Source organism: Stegastes partitus, unplaced genomic scaffold (genome assembly GCF_000690725.1).
Source record: "Stegastes partitus isolate 25-593 unplaced genomic scaffold, Stegastes_partitus-1.0.2 Scaffold1394, whole genome shotgun sequence".
NCBI lineage: Eukaryota > Metazoa > Chordata > Actinopteri > Pomacentridae > Stegastes > Stegastes partitus.
The window spans coordinates 1-16,777 of record NW_007579125.1 but is presented as its reverse complement, the minus strand read 5'-3'; the positions used below and the strand labels follow the sequence as shown (position 1 = coordinate 16,777).

Here is a 16,777-nt window from a genome sequence, read left to right as displayed (position 1 = left end):
TGTCGGTGTGATATTAACTAGACTTTGCAGAAAACTAAAGCTGTTAAATTATCTATTAACATATTCCTAATTTTTCTGCTCCTTTAGCAGCATGAGACACTTTTCATCTATTTTTCCTGTCATTTCATTCGTCCTCTGTCTTTTGATGGATGAATGTAACTACGAACTCAAATTGAAGACAGTGAACGCATCGTTTGTATTTCAGGAGAAAGGAGGCGCGTTCAGTGGAATGTTCAAGAAGTCGTCCAAACTTACAGAAAGTCCTCCAACAGATGAGGTGAGCGTCTCCTCTGATTTCATCCCATCGCTATTTTCAAACAGTAAATCTGTGTTTTAAAAGTTACACGTTGCCGTAATGTCACACGGGGGGAAAATGCAGCAAACTTTAACCACCAAAGAAATGCCTTTGAGCAAAACATTGACTCTCAAATGGGCAGTGGTCTTTCTCAGTGGTGGTAAAATGAAGTCCTGGGGTCTGTTTCACAAAGCAGTAACACAGTAAAAAATGTCCCTCGTAGGCTTCTACTTGTTTTTTCCCCTTCAGCAAGAGTATTTTGAACTTTTCCACAGTCTTCATGTGGCACAAATTTCCTCTGTTTCAGGGTGAAGAACCTCAGAAAGAGCTGTCGGCCAGCAATGATGACCTGTCCGAGAATAGCAGCACTAAGGTGAGTGTGATGTAACAGAACTCGGAGATCTTAACCTCAGCAGGAACGCTTACTGACATCAGTTTGTTGTTTTTAGGAGAAAAACATTTTCAGCAACATGTTTAAGAAGAAACCAGCAGAGAGCGTCACAGCAGAGAAGGTACTGCAGCTGAATGGAAAGTTAATGAAACATCCTATGAAGAAAAAGATGTTGTTTTTTACTGGTTTTCTGATTTGAATTCAGGAGTTGGAGGGAAAACCTGACAATCAGTTATCTGGCAGCAGCGAGAATCTGACCGACGCAACCACCCGGAAGGTATTTCAGTTTAAAAGCTTCTTCTGTCTCAGCTGTTTTTGTCACGTCAAGAGGAAACCGAATCCGATTGCATGAGATGATATCAGTTTTCTGTGCGCTTATAAGGTTGCGTCAATCATTTCATTCAGCGTTATTTAAAATCTAAATTTGATGTATGTGTTAAAAAAGCGAAAAGAGATTAAACCAGACCAGATTAAAACAGACATATTTGTATTTTTAAAGCCTTCACTGATGTAAAAGTAGTAATATTACACTATAAAGTTCTCCATTTAAGTAAAAGTGGAGTAAACACAAAATATTTACTTAAAATACTAAAAGTAAAATGCTAATCGTGAAGAAAATGGCCTCTTGTCGTTGTTTTTCTTGACACAGTTTCTGAGTAAAATGTTTTTGTATGAATGTTTGTATAGCTTGAAATAAGAAAAAAGGAATCAGACTTTATATAGTTGTTGTTGCCTGTTGATTTTCTGCAGACTGTGAGAACAGTGCATCGTATTTTATAAACTGAACATGAGGTTTGTTTGTAGATCTTTGAAGAGCTCAAGTTGGGTTTTTTTATTTTTTTTTCATCCCTTAAGTGTTTTTCTTCATCTTTTTGTGCATGTAAAAGATCTTTAAACTTTTAAAGTCCACATCAAAGGGAGTTTTTGTCTCCAACAGAAATCTTTGCCCCTCACCAGCCTGAAATACCAGTTTGAATCCCAGGCTTTGCTTTTGTATCTACATCACCATGTAACACATTTGCATAACACAGCTAGTTTGGCCCCCAAACCGAGCAGCTTCCTTGCAGTTTGGCATAATATCCTGCGCAAGAGCCGCTTCTGCTAGAGATGCATTCCTCTACTCAGAGATCTGGGTTACAAACACAGCTACCTTTCCTCACTTTCATCTGGCCAGCTGACCAGTCAGCAGACAATAAACGTGTTCAAGCGACTAAAAAAAAGAAATAAAACCTAACGTTTCATACAGAGGCTGAAAAGAAATGCTGCAGTAATGTTTAGCATGAGGACATGAGGCATCAGAGTATTCTAGTAGATCCCCAAAATAAAGTTACTCTGCATAATATGGGCTCTTTATTGTGTAAAAAAAAAAGTTAAGCAGAGTATCTAAACAAATGGTCACTTTAGCCATTTTAGTTGCTCATGTTTAAAATCTGTGTGTCTGTTGCAATAAATTTAGTGTATAACGAGATATTTTTTTACTGTTTGTGTTTTAGGAGAAAAAAGGAGGCCTGGCTGGAATATTCAAAAGGTCTGCCAGCATCGACAACCTGTTTGACGAGGTCAGTGAACGCAGCGTTACACAAATATGTTACCAACAACTAATCTGATAAAGAAACTTTTCTCCTGTTTCACACTCAGCTGGACTGACAGCAGCATCTTGACCTCTTCAAAATGTCACTTTCAGAGCTTTGAGCTTCTTCTTTCTTGCTCTGGTTTCTCTCTTGTGTGTTGCATACAGGGTAATCATGAATGTATTCGATCTACATTATCCTTCTTACATTGTCCACATTTACGTGTTTGACCACTAGATTTCAGTTTTTGTGGTGTAGCTTGTCAGGGCAGCTGAGTGTCTTTGAAGGCACCACTAAAGAGAAAATTCAAAGGATGTTCTGCTTTTAAGCTTTAAGTTACTCAGATGAAAATAATGTTGCGAAAGAAAAACTACGGCATGTTTCTAGATGGTACAAGTTTTTTTTGTTTGTTTGTTTGTTTGTTTTTTTATGATAGGCTGAAATGAGTCTGCTGCCAGAAAAAATAAATCAGCTGTATGCTTTAAAACATGGACGTAAAGTGATATTTATGGTACATGATTAAATCATAAACACTCGCCAGTTTGGTGTTTTGAGCTTACCCTGCGCTCAAAATATTCAAGAGGATGTTGTCAAGTAAATTTAATGCATACTTTAGTTTTACATGTTTTATTTTTCTTAATTAAATTTGGTTAAGGTCAGTTTTTATCAGGAATAATTGGTTTTAGCGTAACAGCCAGACAGATTAACATGTAGGAAACCGTGACAACATCCCAGAACATAATCTAACTTAAAGATATGCACACGATAAACACATTTACATGAGATTAAATACAATTAAACCCTAATTTAATCTTTGTTGTGCTAACTGATCATCAGAAAACAATCAATACGTACAGATAACAATCAGAATACAGCAATGCACAGTCAGTGCAACATAATTATGTTTAGTTACCAACAATCCTAAATAAATAATCAGCTTTATATACTGTGTCTTTGTCATTCGTTGTGTTTATCAGGAGAAAGGTGGGCTGTTCAGCGGACTTCTCAAGAAAACACCCAAAGCATCAGGAGACGAGGAAGCTGCAGAGGTGAATGAGTTACGCTGTTTGTATCACTGTCTGTGGAAGTTGCTGTTTTACACACTTTCATACCAACAATGTATTTGATTTATTTATTCATTTTGTAGGAGAAAGACTCTCAGAAGGAGCTGTCAGCAAGCAACGACAGTTTGGCTGAAAACAGCAACACCAAGGTACCGAGCTGGAAAATGTTTAAATGCATTCCTTGAATTTTATTATCTGCACCCAGAGACATTAATTTGAAGATAAGGCAAAGTTTAATGATCCTCTGAACCCCAAAAGTCACTGGTGGGTTTGAAAGGCAGTTTATCTTCTAAAGGTCACCCGAATTACACCATTTATCAGAGACAGAACTCGTTAGAACAAAACTTTCAGACCCACTTCACTGCACTGTTTTGTGGATGTGCTTCTCCTTTTACATTCAGTTCTTTCACTGGTTACTCAACTGATCGGGGCACTTTTTTTGTTTTTAAATTCACATTTGTCTTTTAGAGTATTGTTTGTATGAAGTGCTATTTATTGTGGAGTTACAGCTGTACTGTAACTCTGCTGCCCAACACAAATATCCCTTTAAGTCAATAAAGTCTATCTCATCTTACTCTTCATGTGATCAATTAATAATGTCTCCCTCTAAAGACTGTATGAAAAAAGTCTAATTTCTAATGTGCTCAAACAGCAGATCTTAACAGTCAGTTCTGTGAGGCTCTGCCCTCAGAGAGATCACTGACTGTGCTCTCTGAATGTGTCTGTTTCAGGAAAAAGGAGGAATATTTGGTGGAATATTCAAGAAGCCTCAAAAACCTGCAGAAGCTGCTCAATCTGACGAGGTAACTATGAAGATCAGTGTGGACGTTATTCACATTATCCGCAACCTTTTAACAAATTATCAATGCGTCTTTATTACTTCATGTCTGTTTAAGTATCACGACTTTGAAGGCGTTTTGATTTTGTGTTTGTAGGACGGCGAGATCTCAGCCAGCAACCAGAACCAGCCACAGGTCAGTGAGTTCAAATCCAAGCTGGTCAGTGGCTTTTCAACAAAACCACAGCTTGATTGATTTTTGCATCATTTTAGTAAGCAGATTAGCTCGTAGCAATGCCAAATATAGAATGTCCTTTTTATCCTACTCTTTGTTATTCATTTATCAGGAGAAAGGTGGGCTGTTCAGCGGACTTCTCAAGAAAACACCCAAAGCATCAGGAGACGAGGAAGCTGCAGAGGTGAATGAGTTACACTGTTTGTATCACTGTCTGTGGAAGTTGCTGTTTTACACACTTTAATACCAACAATGTATTGGATTTATTTATTCATTTTGTAGGAGAAAGACTCTCAGAAGGAGCTGTCAGCAAGCAACGACAGTTTGGCTGAAAACAGCAACACCAAGGTACCGAGCTGGAAAATGATTTTATGAATGACACATTAGAGCACTATTGCCTTTCATCATTTCACTCATTCTTTTAAACTTTAGAAACCCTCAGAATCAGAAGCCAGAAAACTGAAAAAACAAAAAACTTATCAGACTTTCAACTTTCAGACGATGGTTGAGCTAGTTATATGTGGCGTGCCACACAGTAATGAAAATTATCACTTTATTCTACATTTCTCATTTAAAAATTTGCTAAAGATGAACCATTTCCACAAGTGAGATTCTGTAAAAAAAATAAAAAAAATAAAAATTGGCCTTTAGTAATTCAGCTGTGACCAACATTCATGTGACAGTAATTCAGTTAGTTTTCATCTGAACTGAAGGCAGTGTTTGCAAGGAAAAGCTAAAAGATAGGAAATGTAAAAAATTAGAAATTAAAATGTAAGTAGTAAATATCTATAGTATGTAGAGCCACCGTTTGTTTCTCAGTGTGAGCACTGGGGAAAAATGTTGCACATGTTGATTTCCATTTTTTTTTTAAATGTTTAAAAATAAAGTAATTCAAATTTTAATTTTTTTTTTTTTTTTTTTTAAATGATTGATCATAATATACAGTTAATAATATGCTGGATTTAGATTTTAAGAAAGAAAAGATTTCTTTTCCTTCTCAAAGAAATGGTTATGTCACGTGATTGCAAATTTTAAATGGTCGAATTTACTGTGGTATTTATAATAATATTATTTAAATACAAACATGTGAGTGTATTACTTTATTTTTTATTGGTAAACAAAGAAATAACAACTAGATTTAACTTCTTTTTTTTTTTTAAAGAAGAGACAAATGTAGCTTTATGATTAGTAAATGGCAGTTCTGACGACATTTCTTATAAACATCCAGGATCTCAAACCGTACAAATGTACAAAGTCTCGTGGTTTTATGAGAAAGTTTCACATATCGCCTGGCTGCAGTGAAGTCGCACAGCTTTTCTCTTTCTTTCTTCTCTCTTTTCTCAACAACAAAACTAGGAGAAAAACCCAGCAGATTGCAATGAAAGAGGAGAAGAAATACATTCAGCCAAATCAAGTGTCGTCATTCTACCTGTATTTACAAATGCAGACTTGTAATTCTTCTTGTTCCTGATGATTTATGGCTTTGCAGCTTTGTCATACAGCACAGAAGACATTTCTGAGTGAATAAAGACTTTACTATGAAGTGATGTGATGACAACATTTTTAGCTGAGCAACAACTATTTTTTCCTCTAACGAATTAAACAGATTACTGTTTGAACTTCTTTATCAAAATGAGATACAGATTATTAAGTACATTTTCCTTGTTTGTTCTTCCTTTGCTTACAAAGATGTGTAAAGGTGCAAAGGTTTGTTTCTGACTTGAAACATACAGAGTGTCTATATGTGATGTCTTTCCCTAACAGACAAGCACCTCCTGCGTTGACTCACATTTTTAATTCCACTATTAACTGCGGCACGATTCAGATAAACGTCATATAAAGCTGACGTAACCTTTACGGCCACTTAACAAGATTATTTCTGTGTTTTATGTCTGATTTCAGGAGAAAAGTATCTTCAGTGGGATGTTTAAGAAAACTCAGAAACCAGCAGACGAGGTGCAGTAATGACCGTTAAACATATTAACATTACAATATAATACACCGTTTTATTTCAGCTGCTCTTTTTACTGTTTTATCTCCTGTTGTGTGTGTTCAGGAATCAAACACCGGCGAGGACAAGAAACTATCTGGCAGTTGTGAAAATCTATTGGAAGCAGCTGAAACAAAGGTACAGATGTTGTCACAGTCTGTTTTTTGTATTTTTTTTATGTTCTCTGTTATTGATTATTGACTATTGTTGTGTTCACATTTCAGGAGAAAACAGGATTTGCAGGGATCTTCAAAAAGTCTCCCAAACCAGCTCCACGCGCTGTTACTACTCAGGTAACCACATACATGATCATCCATTCATTATCTATATACCACTTAATCCTCACCAGGGGCACAGGGGGGCTGGAGTCCATCCCAGCTGATTAGGGTGAAGGCAGGGGACACCCTGGACAGGTAACCAGTCTATCACAGGGCTACACTTAAACTCACTCAAAACCTAAATTGTAAATCAGACAAATTATTACAAATGAGACTTTGGAAAGATTTGATCTGTTTTCTGATCACAGGAAAATTGAAGCTGATCTCATAACCTATTTATTTCCTATTTTCTTCCTGTACAAACCACATATATTTAAATTTTTACTTTTTGGGGGTTTGAGTTGCGATTTAAAACTCATTTTAAAAACATGATTTAAAACCAGTTTAAAAAAGAAATGATTCACAAAATGCATATACAGCATCTAAAAGGTGCTGTTGGACTTGAGTTAAGATGCTAAAATAATTTGTTTTCTTTTCCAGGATCCGCTCAGTGACTCGACGCTACTGTCAGCCAGCTGCGACAGCCTCACAGAGATTGGAAAGGTGAGAGACTCTTAAAGTCTGTGCAGGCAACAATGAAGTGCAGGAGGAAACTCCCTGAGATTTTCTAGATTCCTGCTACACACTTACAACACAACACTGAGGTATGAAGATACCAGTAACATGAGCCGGAAAGGAGAAGGAAATGTTCTGAACATGTTCTGAATGTCTGAAGTTTTTAATCAAGAGCTTAAGTTTCAGTTTTTTAGACCTTCATGAGGATAAATGTTTAGTGAAAACTGAAAATGTTCAAGTTATTGTAACCGGGTGTCGTACTTTGCTACCTTGATGATAATTTGTCAAACAAAAATGTTGAAATAATTGAATTCATTGTTTTTGTTTTTAAAGGAGGATGAATTATGGTCCAGTAACGAGAATCTTTTAGAAGCTACAGGCACCACAAAGGTGAGCCTTGAATGTAATATATTCTTTAATTGTAGCACCTCCTCACCTTTGTGTGTCTTAATAAGAAGATAAATACTTTCTGCTCTGTTTTTGTAACAGGAGAGAAAAGGCGGTTTAGCTGGGAGGTTCAAGAGGGCACCCAAAGCTGTGGAGCAGCAGGTACGAATCATATTAAACGTATTTATCTACACTTTTATGAAATCAGTAGCAGCTGGAGCAGTTATTAAGGAAGAAGTAACAGAAGTCAAATCGAAATAAAGCTGAAGATAGTAAATTAGAATTCTTCATTACAAATGATTTTTCATCAGTGGAGGAGGAAAATATGAAAATATGTCCATGCATGATGCTGGTAATTGATATTGGCAGGATTGTGAACGAGTTTGTTGATCCCCGTTAACTCCTGAGTTCCTGTTGAGCTGCTAAACTCTGATATTTCTGTCTTCTGTTGCAGGAAGGTGAAGACATGGAGGCACCGGAGGGAGGCGGACTGAGACGCAGGAGAACCATCAAGAAGAAAAGACGAGTAAGATGCCGTTCAGAGAGAAGTGGGGTTATTCTATTGCAAATCTTCAGGGGGGCTTCAACCATCTCTGACTTCCTCAAAACCTTTTTTTATCATCAACTATTGATATTTAAAATGGTATCTGTGACATTTTAGATCGATATATGAGATACTTTGCTGGATATCTTTATTTTTAATTGCAGTTCGAGCCACTTTCACTGCGTTTTTTTTTTTTTTTTCTGGCAATACTTTTATTTTTGTACTACAACTTGTCACATCTGCTCAATCAGTTATGAAAGTTAAATACATTTTTTTCTTTTCATTTTTGTGATCAAGTATTTCATATGAGTATATATTTGATGCTTTTTGTTTTATGCTTTTGTGACATGCAGCTACATATTGTTCAGAAAATATCACGAGTTGACTTCTGTGTTGTGCTCAAAGATTATATTTTATTTTATATTTCCCCTCAGCTATAATCTGAGACTGTTTAATCTACTTGTCCAATATTGCAGATTCTGAATGTAATGAGATGCAACTGAGCAAATCTTAAGGCTTTTATCTTTAATAGTTCCTGAGATATTGTTGTTCAAACAAGGCCTCAAATTTCAATGTGCGAAAATATGTCCTAAAAATAAGTAGACAGACTTTTTATATTTCAGAAAGCGTTTGATGCATCAAGCTAAAATTTCACAAATATCTGTATAAATATCCATATATCATGTTAGAAAAAAATTCAGGGAAATCAGAGATGGTTGAGCTGAAGATGTAATGATTTGAGATGGAATGAACCAGCAGGTAAATCAGAACAACATAAAACAAGCGCTACTTACATTTTCAGCAGAGTTTACGGCTGAGAACAGTTTCTCTTGCTTTTTGCAGTTTAAACTCTCACATTTGATGTTTCAATCCTTCTTACATTTTAATAACACCTTTTTTGCTTCTTCGTTTTTTCTTTTCCCACAGGTTGTGTCATTCCGAGTCAAGAAAACTCTTCCTAAAATTCCCAAACTGAATCTGGCTTCACAGGTATTTGCCGCCGGCAACAAAACAAAGACTTAATCATTTATTTTATTACAGAGATTATGTTTAGGTCATGAAAATAACACTGTTCTGTTCTTTCCACAGAGTTCAGATAAGATGCCTGTGGTTGAAGAGTCTGTTGAGCTTCAGGAGCTGAACCCAGCGCAGGTTAGTGCGATGATGATGATGATGATGATGATGATGAAGATGATGATGATGATGATGATGATGATGATGATGAAGTAGAGTTTCAGTAAAAATGTTTTAATGCAGTTCAAAGCTTTTCTCTGAGTCTGAATCCCTCACATCACAGAAACAACATTTCCTAGCACATATTCAGGGTGTTCAGAGTTGTTTCTGTTTGCCTTTAAATGGCCTTTTAATGTACACAGAGTAGCAACAATCAGCTGTCAACTGTTCAATAAATTAGCAACTATTTTGACAGCTGATTAATTGACAGTTGAGTAGTTGTTTAGGACAGAAACTCTATTCCATCTTTGTCATTTTAAATATGTTTTTATGCCTTTTTTGCCATTTACTGACATTTGACAAACCGAACAACTAATTGATTTTTCAAGAGAATAATCAATAGCTGAATCAATAGTTGAATCGTTAGTTGCAGCCTAACGTGGTTGTAACAAAAATGGAAGGAGGATTTGGAAGATGTTTTTGTTCAGATGCTTTTATTTTATGCTCCAACAAGAGCTTTTATCTTGTATACTGTCGTTCTTTAAGATTTTTCTTGCAAGAAATCTTGAGAAATGTTTTCCTAGAATCGTCTCCAGCTGGATTTTTAAACAGTAAAATGTATTATTAATTTATTCAATTATTATTGTCCTGTGTTGGGCTGCAGCTCTGCATGAAAGATGCTATAAAGTTAATATTAATAATCATTATAATAAAAAAATAACTTTTTTATGTGTTTCAGTGAATACTACAGGGAAAATGGACCCATGTGAACTATACAGATTGAGTTTGTCTTAGAAGTTGTGTTACTGTTTGTTTTCCAGGAGAGCACAGTGGAGGTTCAGCAGGTGGAGATGGCAGCTTATCCGACTGAAGAAAATCCTGCCCAAACTGAGCAGGTCTGTTTCACTGTATATGTATATATACTGTACAAGTGGTGAGTTGTCTTTTTTTTAAACAAAGGTCCTTGTTTTCAGGAACCTGATGAACTGATGGAGTGGTGGAACACAGTGAAAGGTTAGTGTGAGCGTTTACATCTAAACAATAAGCTGTTTAACGCTGTATTTGTAGTATCATAATGTAAAAGTACACTAATTGTTTGTTTGTGCTGCTGGTTGCCAGGTTGGACGGAGTGGAACGAGAGTTCTAATTTCCAGGCAGAGGATGAAGAAACGTAAATATAGCCTTTGTTTTTTAACAGCTTTATATCACACAGGAAAATATTATTGGAGGTTCTCTGGAAATGTATCAGGGTAAAGTTATGGAATGAGTCTTTATTGACTTGAGGGTTTCAGTTATATTTTAGTATATATTGAGTAGAATATTTTAATACATCTACGATGCAACAAGAGCTGACAGTTCCTGTGTGTCTCTCTCTTCAGGGCGATGGAGCAGGCGGCCGATCGAGTCTACATGGCCGCCCGTCTCTTTGTGCGTCTCTTCAACCAGCGCGGGGCGTCCTTACAGCAGCGCATCCTGGAGCTTCTGGCTCTGGCCGACGCCGCCGATCAGTTCCACAAGAAGACGGTGACAGCAGCTGTGGGCGGCGGCGTCGCCAGCGTTGCAGGCAGCGTGGCCACCATCACCGGGCTCATCCTGGCACCCTTCACATTTGGCGCCTCCATTATCGTAACAGCCGTGGGCATCAGTGTGGCGACGGCGGGCAGCATCACGTCAGCGACGGCCAACATCACAGACACGGTTCACTCCAACATGGACCGAAAGAAGGTGGAGAAGATGATCCAGGACTACCAGGATGAGATCAAAGACATCCGAGAGTGCATGGAGTTCGTGCAGGTGAGGACGTGTTGGTTTTTAAATATAAATGTAGCTCAGCTGGTAGCATCGTACAGGTGGAGGTGGACAGGCAGGAAGATGATCAAAGAGTAAAAAGCTGGTGTGGTGCGTAAGTTTTTTCTAATCTAATCCACCAAATATCCACCTGGAGAAGAATGGTGATCATGAAGTGACACGGGTTAATGTGACATCTTGAAATCATTGGTGTTATCCAGCTAATAGTCAATCGATTAATCAAAGATATTCAGTTTACATTTGAGAATCTGGCTGTTCTGACAGCATTTTTCACTTGATTATTAAACTGATTCATGTTCTGTCAATTCTCAAATTAATTAGTGTAGAAACCTGCCAGTTGAGAAATGTTAACAGAAAAAGTGCTTTCTAAATCTAGACTTATTTCTGGTAACTGTTGATCTTTACTTTCAGCTTTATGATCGTAGTGCAAGAAGGGCTCATTTAGCTTCACTTCCATTTTTAATCAGCTGACTAGGCCGGAGGTTCACTTTCTTAGCTAATGAGATTGTTGACATTCAGAATTACTGTCATATATACTACAAGTAAACACTGACAAAACTTCTTTATTGAAAAAGACCATAGCCCTACCGGTTGTCAGATATTTTACATGCGTTGGTCAGTATGAGTGTGAAATAAGTGAGCTTTAATGCACTAAAGGCCCTTAAAAAGTGATCATATGAGAATGCAAATATGCAAACATAATATAGTACAGTGAGCATGTTGCAGTGTCTGGGATGAAATAAAGTTATTTCCACATCTTTAAACCTTTTCTTAGGAAAAAGAGATTTTTAGCACTTCTGTTATCACTTTGAGTTATAATCCAACCACACTGCCATATTTGCAATAATATAAATGAATTAGAATAGAATAGAATAGAATAGAATAGAATAGAACTTTATTGATCCCTTTGGTGGAAACCTCAGGGAAATTGCTGCAATTAGGGCTGCAAGGTGGCTTGGTGGTTAGCACAGTTGCCTCACAGCTAGAAGGTCGCCGGTTCCTGTCCCGGTGAGGATTAAGCGGTGTATAGATGATAAATGGATGGATGGATAAATAAATCAGCTGTTCACTTCCTGCCTTTCAGAAATGTCTAAAATAATTCTGTAGTTGCCACTGTTTCCACCTTAACAATGACCTAATTTGTTCAGGAAATTTAAAGAATATTCCAACACATTCTAACCAATATGAAAGAATAATATCAGATGTTATTTATTATTTCACCACTGACTTTGTTTTTGAAATAAAACATGATTTATCGTGAGAAGTCCTGCATAAAGAGTAAGACTATGTCTCCCCGAGACCATACTTACCCTCCTTTATTGTCTCGCTGCTGTAGGAAGGTATCGACACCCTGGAGGAGTGGGATTTCAGCAAATACTCCGAAAGTGCCGCCAAAAAGGCTCTGAACCACAACATCAAACACGTGATGAAGGAGGGCGGCCGAGCCGGGAAAGCCCTGATGATCAACACCGACAAGCTCATCAGCACCGTGCAGGTTCTAGGAGCTGCAGGCGGCGTCGCCAAAGCCGCCCAGGCCATCAGCGTCACCACGGGCGTCATGTCGGCGCTCTTCTTGGCTCTGGACGTTTTCTTCCTCGCCAAAGACTCCCACAAACTCCGCAAAGGCGCCAAAACAAAATTCGCCGCCAAGATCAGAGAAGTTTGCAAAGACCTCCAAGACGGCCTCCTGGAGCTGAACAAGGTGAAGACGCAGCTGCAGAAGACGATGGACGGCATCGAGGTGGAGGAGTACGAGGAGATCGAGGAGGTGGAGGTGGAGGTGGAGGACGACTTGGAGTCCGATCCCAAGAAGCTGGCAGAGCTGGAGCAGGAGCTCGACCTCCTGGAAGAGAAACTGGACAAGAAGGTGGAGGAGGAGGAGCTGAAAAATAGCAAAGAGGTGGAGAAGGAAAATTTGAAAAGCAAGAAGGAGAAAAAAGAGAAGAAAGCTGATAAAGAGGAAAAGAAGGACAAAGAGGAGACGACGGATGAAGAGGACTCAAAGAAACCAGAAAAGGAGAAAGAAGTCAGCAAATCAGAGAAGATTAGCGACGAAGAAAAGGAGCCGAAACACGGGACAAGTGTCAAAACTTCCAAAGAGGAAGTTTTAAAAGAAGAACCTCAGAAAGGAAGCAAGAAAGACAAAGAAACCGAGAACAGATTAACAGCTGGGAAAGAGAAACACGAGAGCAAGCGAGACCAGGTGAAAGAAGACACCGGTGCGAATAAAACCGCAGACAGGAAGGAAAAAGAGAAAAATAAGACTGGAAAAGAGCAGGAAGAAGTAAAGAGCAGATCAGGGGACGACAGGAGAACACACCATGAGAGCAGAGAAAGTGGAAGGAGAAGGAGCAGCAGGGAGGAGAAGCCTGAAGGGAATAAAGAGGAGAGTACGAGGAGGCACAGCAGCAGGAGTGACAGATACGAAACGAGAGACAGCGACAGGACGGAGAGCTGGAGGAGGAGAGGAGAGGAGGAGAGAGGAGTGAAGGACTGGAGAGCTGAGATGGCAAGAAGCAGAGAGGAGAAACCAGAGAGTAAGCCAGCAGATAGAGCGACGAGGAGAGAAGATCACGGAAAAACGGCGTCGCATCGAAGCCACGAGACGAACAGGGAGCCTTCAGACAGAGAGGGATCGAAGAGGAGTCACCACAGGGGAGACGAGAGAGGAGGCAGCCGGGTGGAGAACGCCAGGAGGCAGTTTGAGAGGGCAGGAGGCGAGAAGGAGGAGGAGGAGGAGAAGATGAGGAGAGAGGATGGAGGGAGTCGGAGGAGGGAGAGACAGGGAAGCGACAGAGATCGAGGACACGAACACAGCCGGCGCGGATCTCGACCTCGATCCAACGCTCTGATGGAAGACGGACTCTACATTTAGATTTAACACCTTCCACGATGACACCAACGTCAACAAATGTGTTACCTCCAGTCCGGTGAATCCTCTGCCTGGGAATCGTCACATTTTTAGGTTTCATTTAGGTTTTTCGTTCTTTTATTTATATGGGAAAGTCCTGCACTCTAACTTTAACTAAATCACCTGAACTCTTCCTGAGAACAAAATCCACTCACTGGTGTGTGTTTAGCTAGAAAACAATGCTAATGTTTGCTATTAGGTTCAGTTTATTGTTGATTTTGGTGTTTTCATGGGATTTGCGTTATTCGGGACTTTCGCACTGCCACCATCAGGTCTGAAATAAGACTTTGGACGCACAATGTTTCTGCTGCTGTACAGGAACAAATAAATCAAAACATGTCTCATAAATACCTCAATTAAAAAGTATCTGCTCAACAAATTACTGAGGACAAATACTGAATAAACACTAAATACACTTAATCCAGGAATACTGAAAGTGTAATGAATTACGGCACTTTGAATCATCGCTAATGATGCTAATGGGTAAATATCAGCATGCTAACCCATTAAATGAAATGCAGACTAATTGGTGAACATGCTGAACATTATACCTGCTAAATTTGAGCTTGTTAGCATTGGTCATGAGAGAATGTTAGCGCGCTAATATTAGCATTAAACTCAAAGCGCTACTGTCTGAAATGACTCCTTCATTTACCACTACTTTATAATGCACACTCATGGTCCACAAGTGAAGCCAGTGCCGAAGTGACTTAGACCTGCATTCTGTCTAGCAGCCAGCAGGGGGTGACTCCTGGTTGCAAAAAGAAGTCAAGATTATATATAACTCCTGTTTTCTCACTTCATTTGTTACCTCAGTAAACACTTTCCTCATAAGGTTCTGGTCTCAAATGCTAGTTTTAAGTCTCTTTCAACACAGCACGATGTTAAATTTGTAAATGATAGTCCCATTTAGAGTAAAGTAGATGATTAAATAGGGATATTTTAAGGCGGGGCAACCGTGTGATTGACAGGTTGCTACCATATCGTTGAAAGTTGTGGTAAAGAGATAAACACTAGTTGTTTTTTTGTATAGTGGATAGATATACGCACTCTGAAATGTCCGACGGTACAAGTAGCGCACTATGCAGTAAATATGGAGTGATCTCACACGCAGCAATATTAACGTTAACGGGTCCGTTCACCCAAATCACAGGGAAAAAACATGCAGATTGTTTTAGTTGCAGGTTTTGAGATGTCTCAAGAGATTTCACATGTCGACACAAAGCAGGTGGATGGATAATTTTTTTGTTCCTCATAGCTTCAATAAACTGGTGTTTCAAGAAGCAGTCAGTCAGGATATGTGCAGCTTATTCTCATTATTAATGCTCTGAACTCCAAACAGCTTTTTTTTGTTTTGCTCCTTTCAAATTTCTAATCACTGTGGACTCATTTTTACTGCAGTATGAAGTCCTGCACATCTGTGGAAACAACACAAGGAGAGAGAACTCGAAAGTGTTTTTTCAAGGATAACAAAATTATGTCATAAATCAGAAAAATGAAAGATTTTTTATTATTGTTATTGTTATTATTGTTATTATTTACCCCCCAAAAAATGGAATCGTCATGTACAACATTTTTCTTCAAGTACCTGTAAAACATGGTGGCTCTGCATCCTACAGATATTTTACTACTTACATTTTTATCTGTTTTAATGCTCGTCTCTTATCGTTTCTTGGAAAACACAGCCTGCAGTTCAGCCAACAAGTCCCTGAATTCTTGTCATATGATTGTCGGTAAGTGCTGAGTCACTCACGACTTCTCGAACAGGAATTTTGTTTCATGACAGAATCTGTTTCGTGCCAACAGTTTATTTCTGGGGAACTTTTACATGAGATGCGTGAAGTCAATTCGATACAATATCAAGTTTACAGTTTCTGGCTCTGAGAAAACTTAATTTTTGCTACAGAAAAATAAAGCTCCAGCGGGTTTCGGGGTTCAGAGGGTTAATTTTACAAGAGAGTTTCTGTTTTTAATGCTGTGAGCAGCACAAATGAGATTAACGTTCAGCTCCAGGCAACAGAAATCTGCTCCACAGGCAAATAAAACCAAACTACAGGATGTGCAAGTTTTTCCGTAATGCGGGCGAACCGCCTCCTTGAAAGTCTTGATGTGCAGATATTTTTATGTAACTCGATCAACTTTAAAATAATTCTGATGTTCTGAAATGTGTTTGTGAGACAGTGTCTGTGACGGTGCATTTCTTTATATATGATCATCTGAGTTTCCAAAGTCAGACGGATGGATCTTCTTCCTTTCTCTGTTTTGTCGCTGAATGTTTACTGCTGAAGATTTGGTGACTTTGATTTGTTTTCGCCATAAACAACCAGCAGTTTTCCTGTAAAACACAGCGTGCATTGCTGCTATTGGCTCCTAACGTTAATATATATATATATATATATATTTAAATCCTTAGCATATGCAACATGTTGCTCTACATGGTGTCTGTTACTTCATATATTATTGGTGTTTCAGGGTAAAAATAGCCAGATTATTGTGTGTTGTGTCGCCTCTAGACATTTGTTTTTACTGTGAGATGTTATATTTCAGGTGTTAATATTTATATATATAATGATTTCTGTTCTTAAATCACCTGGTGCCTGTTTGTTTTTTTCTCTCAGGTTTAACATGACAACATGTTAATGACACTTTAGTCTGATGTTTTGTATGTTCTATGTTTTTATACGCTCTTTTCTACGGTGCTGGTTTCTTATCGAACAAATAAATGATTAAAAGTTATTAAAACGTCTGTTTATGTCTCTTTCCTGCTCTTGAATATGTCACTAATCTCACCTACAC

The 16,777-nt window shown here is 38.4% G+C and overlaps 1 protein-coding gene across 7 annotated transcripts in view; it reads left to right on the top strand.

Moving 5' to 3' along the window:
- The window catches only part of LOC103370242 (myb-like protein X), a 40,725-nt gene extending 23,998 nt beyond the window's left edge, over positions 1-16,727 (top strand). For 5 of the 7 annotated variants that reach the window (XM_008299225.1, XM_008299219.1, XM_008299226.1 and 2 more), the window contains 25 exons: positions 206-277; positions 603-668; positions 745-807; positions 892-963; positions 2,180-2,245; positions 3,235-3,306; positions 3,405-3,470; positions 4,053-4,124; positions 4,257-4,295; positions 4,447-4,518; positions 4,617-4,682; positions 6,237-6,290; positions 6,391-6,462; positions 6,549-6,617; positions 7,083-7,145; positions 7,491-7,547; positions 7,647-7,706; positions 7,999-8,070; positions 9,016-9,078; positions 9,178-9,240; positions 10,083-10,157; positions 10,236-10,275; positions 10,381-10,432; positions 10,641-11,055; positions 12,407-16,727. In XM_008299225.1, the coding sequence (XP_008297447.1) occupies positions 206-277; positions 603-668; positions 745-807; positions 892-963; positions 2,180-2,245; positions 3,235-3,306; positions 3,405-3,470; positions 4,053-4,124; positions 4,257-4,295; positions 4,447-4,518; positions 4,617-4,682; positions 6,237-6,290; positions 6,391-6,462; positions 6,549-6,617; positions 7,083-7,145; positions 7,491-7,547; positions 7,647-7,706; positions 7,999-8,070; positions 9,016-9,078; positions 9,178-9,240; positions 10,083-10,157; positions 10,236-10,275; positions 10,381-10,432; positions 10,641-11,055; positions 12,407-13,945 (3,420 nt within the window). In that variant the 3' untranslated portion in view covers positions 13,946-16,727. Of the gene's footprint in view, positions 1-205; positions 278-602; positions 669-744; positions 808-891; positions 964-2,179; positions 2,246-3,234; positions 3,308-3,404; positions 3,471-4,052; positions 4,125-4,256; positions 4,296-4,446; positions 4,520-4,616; positions 4,683-6,236; positions 6,291-6,390; positions 6,463-6,548; positions 6,618-7,082; positions 7,146-7,490; positions 7,548-7,646; positions 7,707-7,998; positions 8,071-9,015; positions 9,079-9,177; positions 9,241-10,082; positions 10,158-10,235; positions 10,276-10,380; positions 10,433-10,640; positions 11,056-12,406 lie in introns of all 7 variants that reach the window. The other 2 variants (XM_008299221.1, XM_008299222.1) reach the window with 2 other exon arrangements.
- The last annotated feature ends 50 nt before the right edge of the window (positions 16,728-16,777 follow it).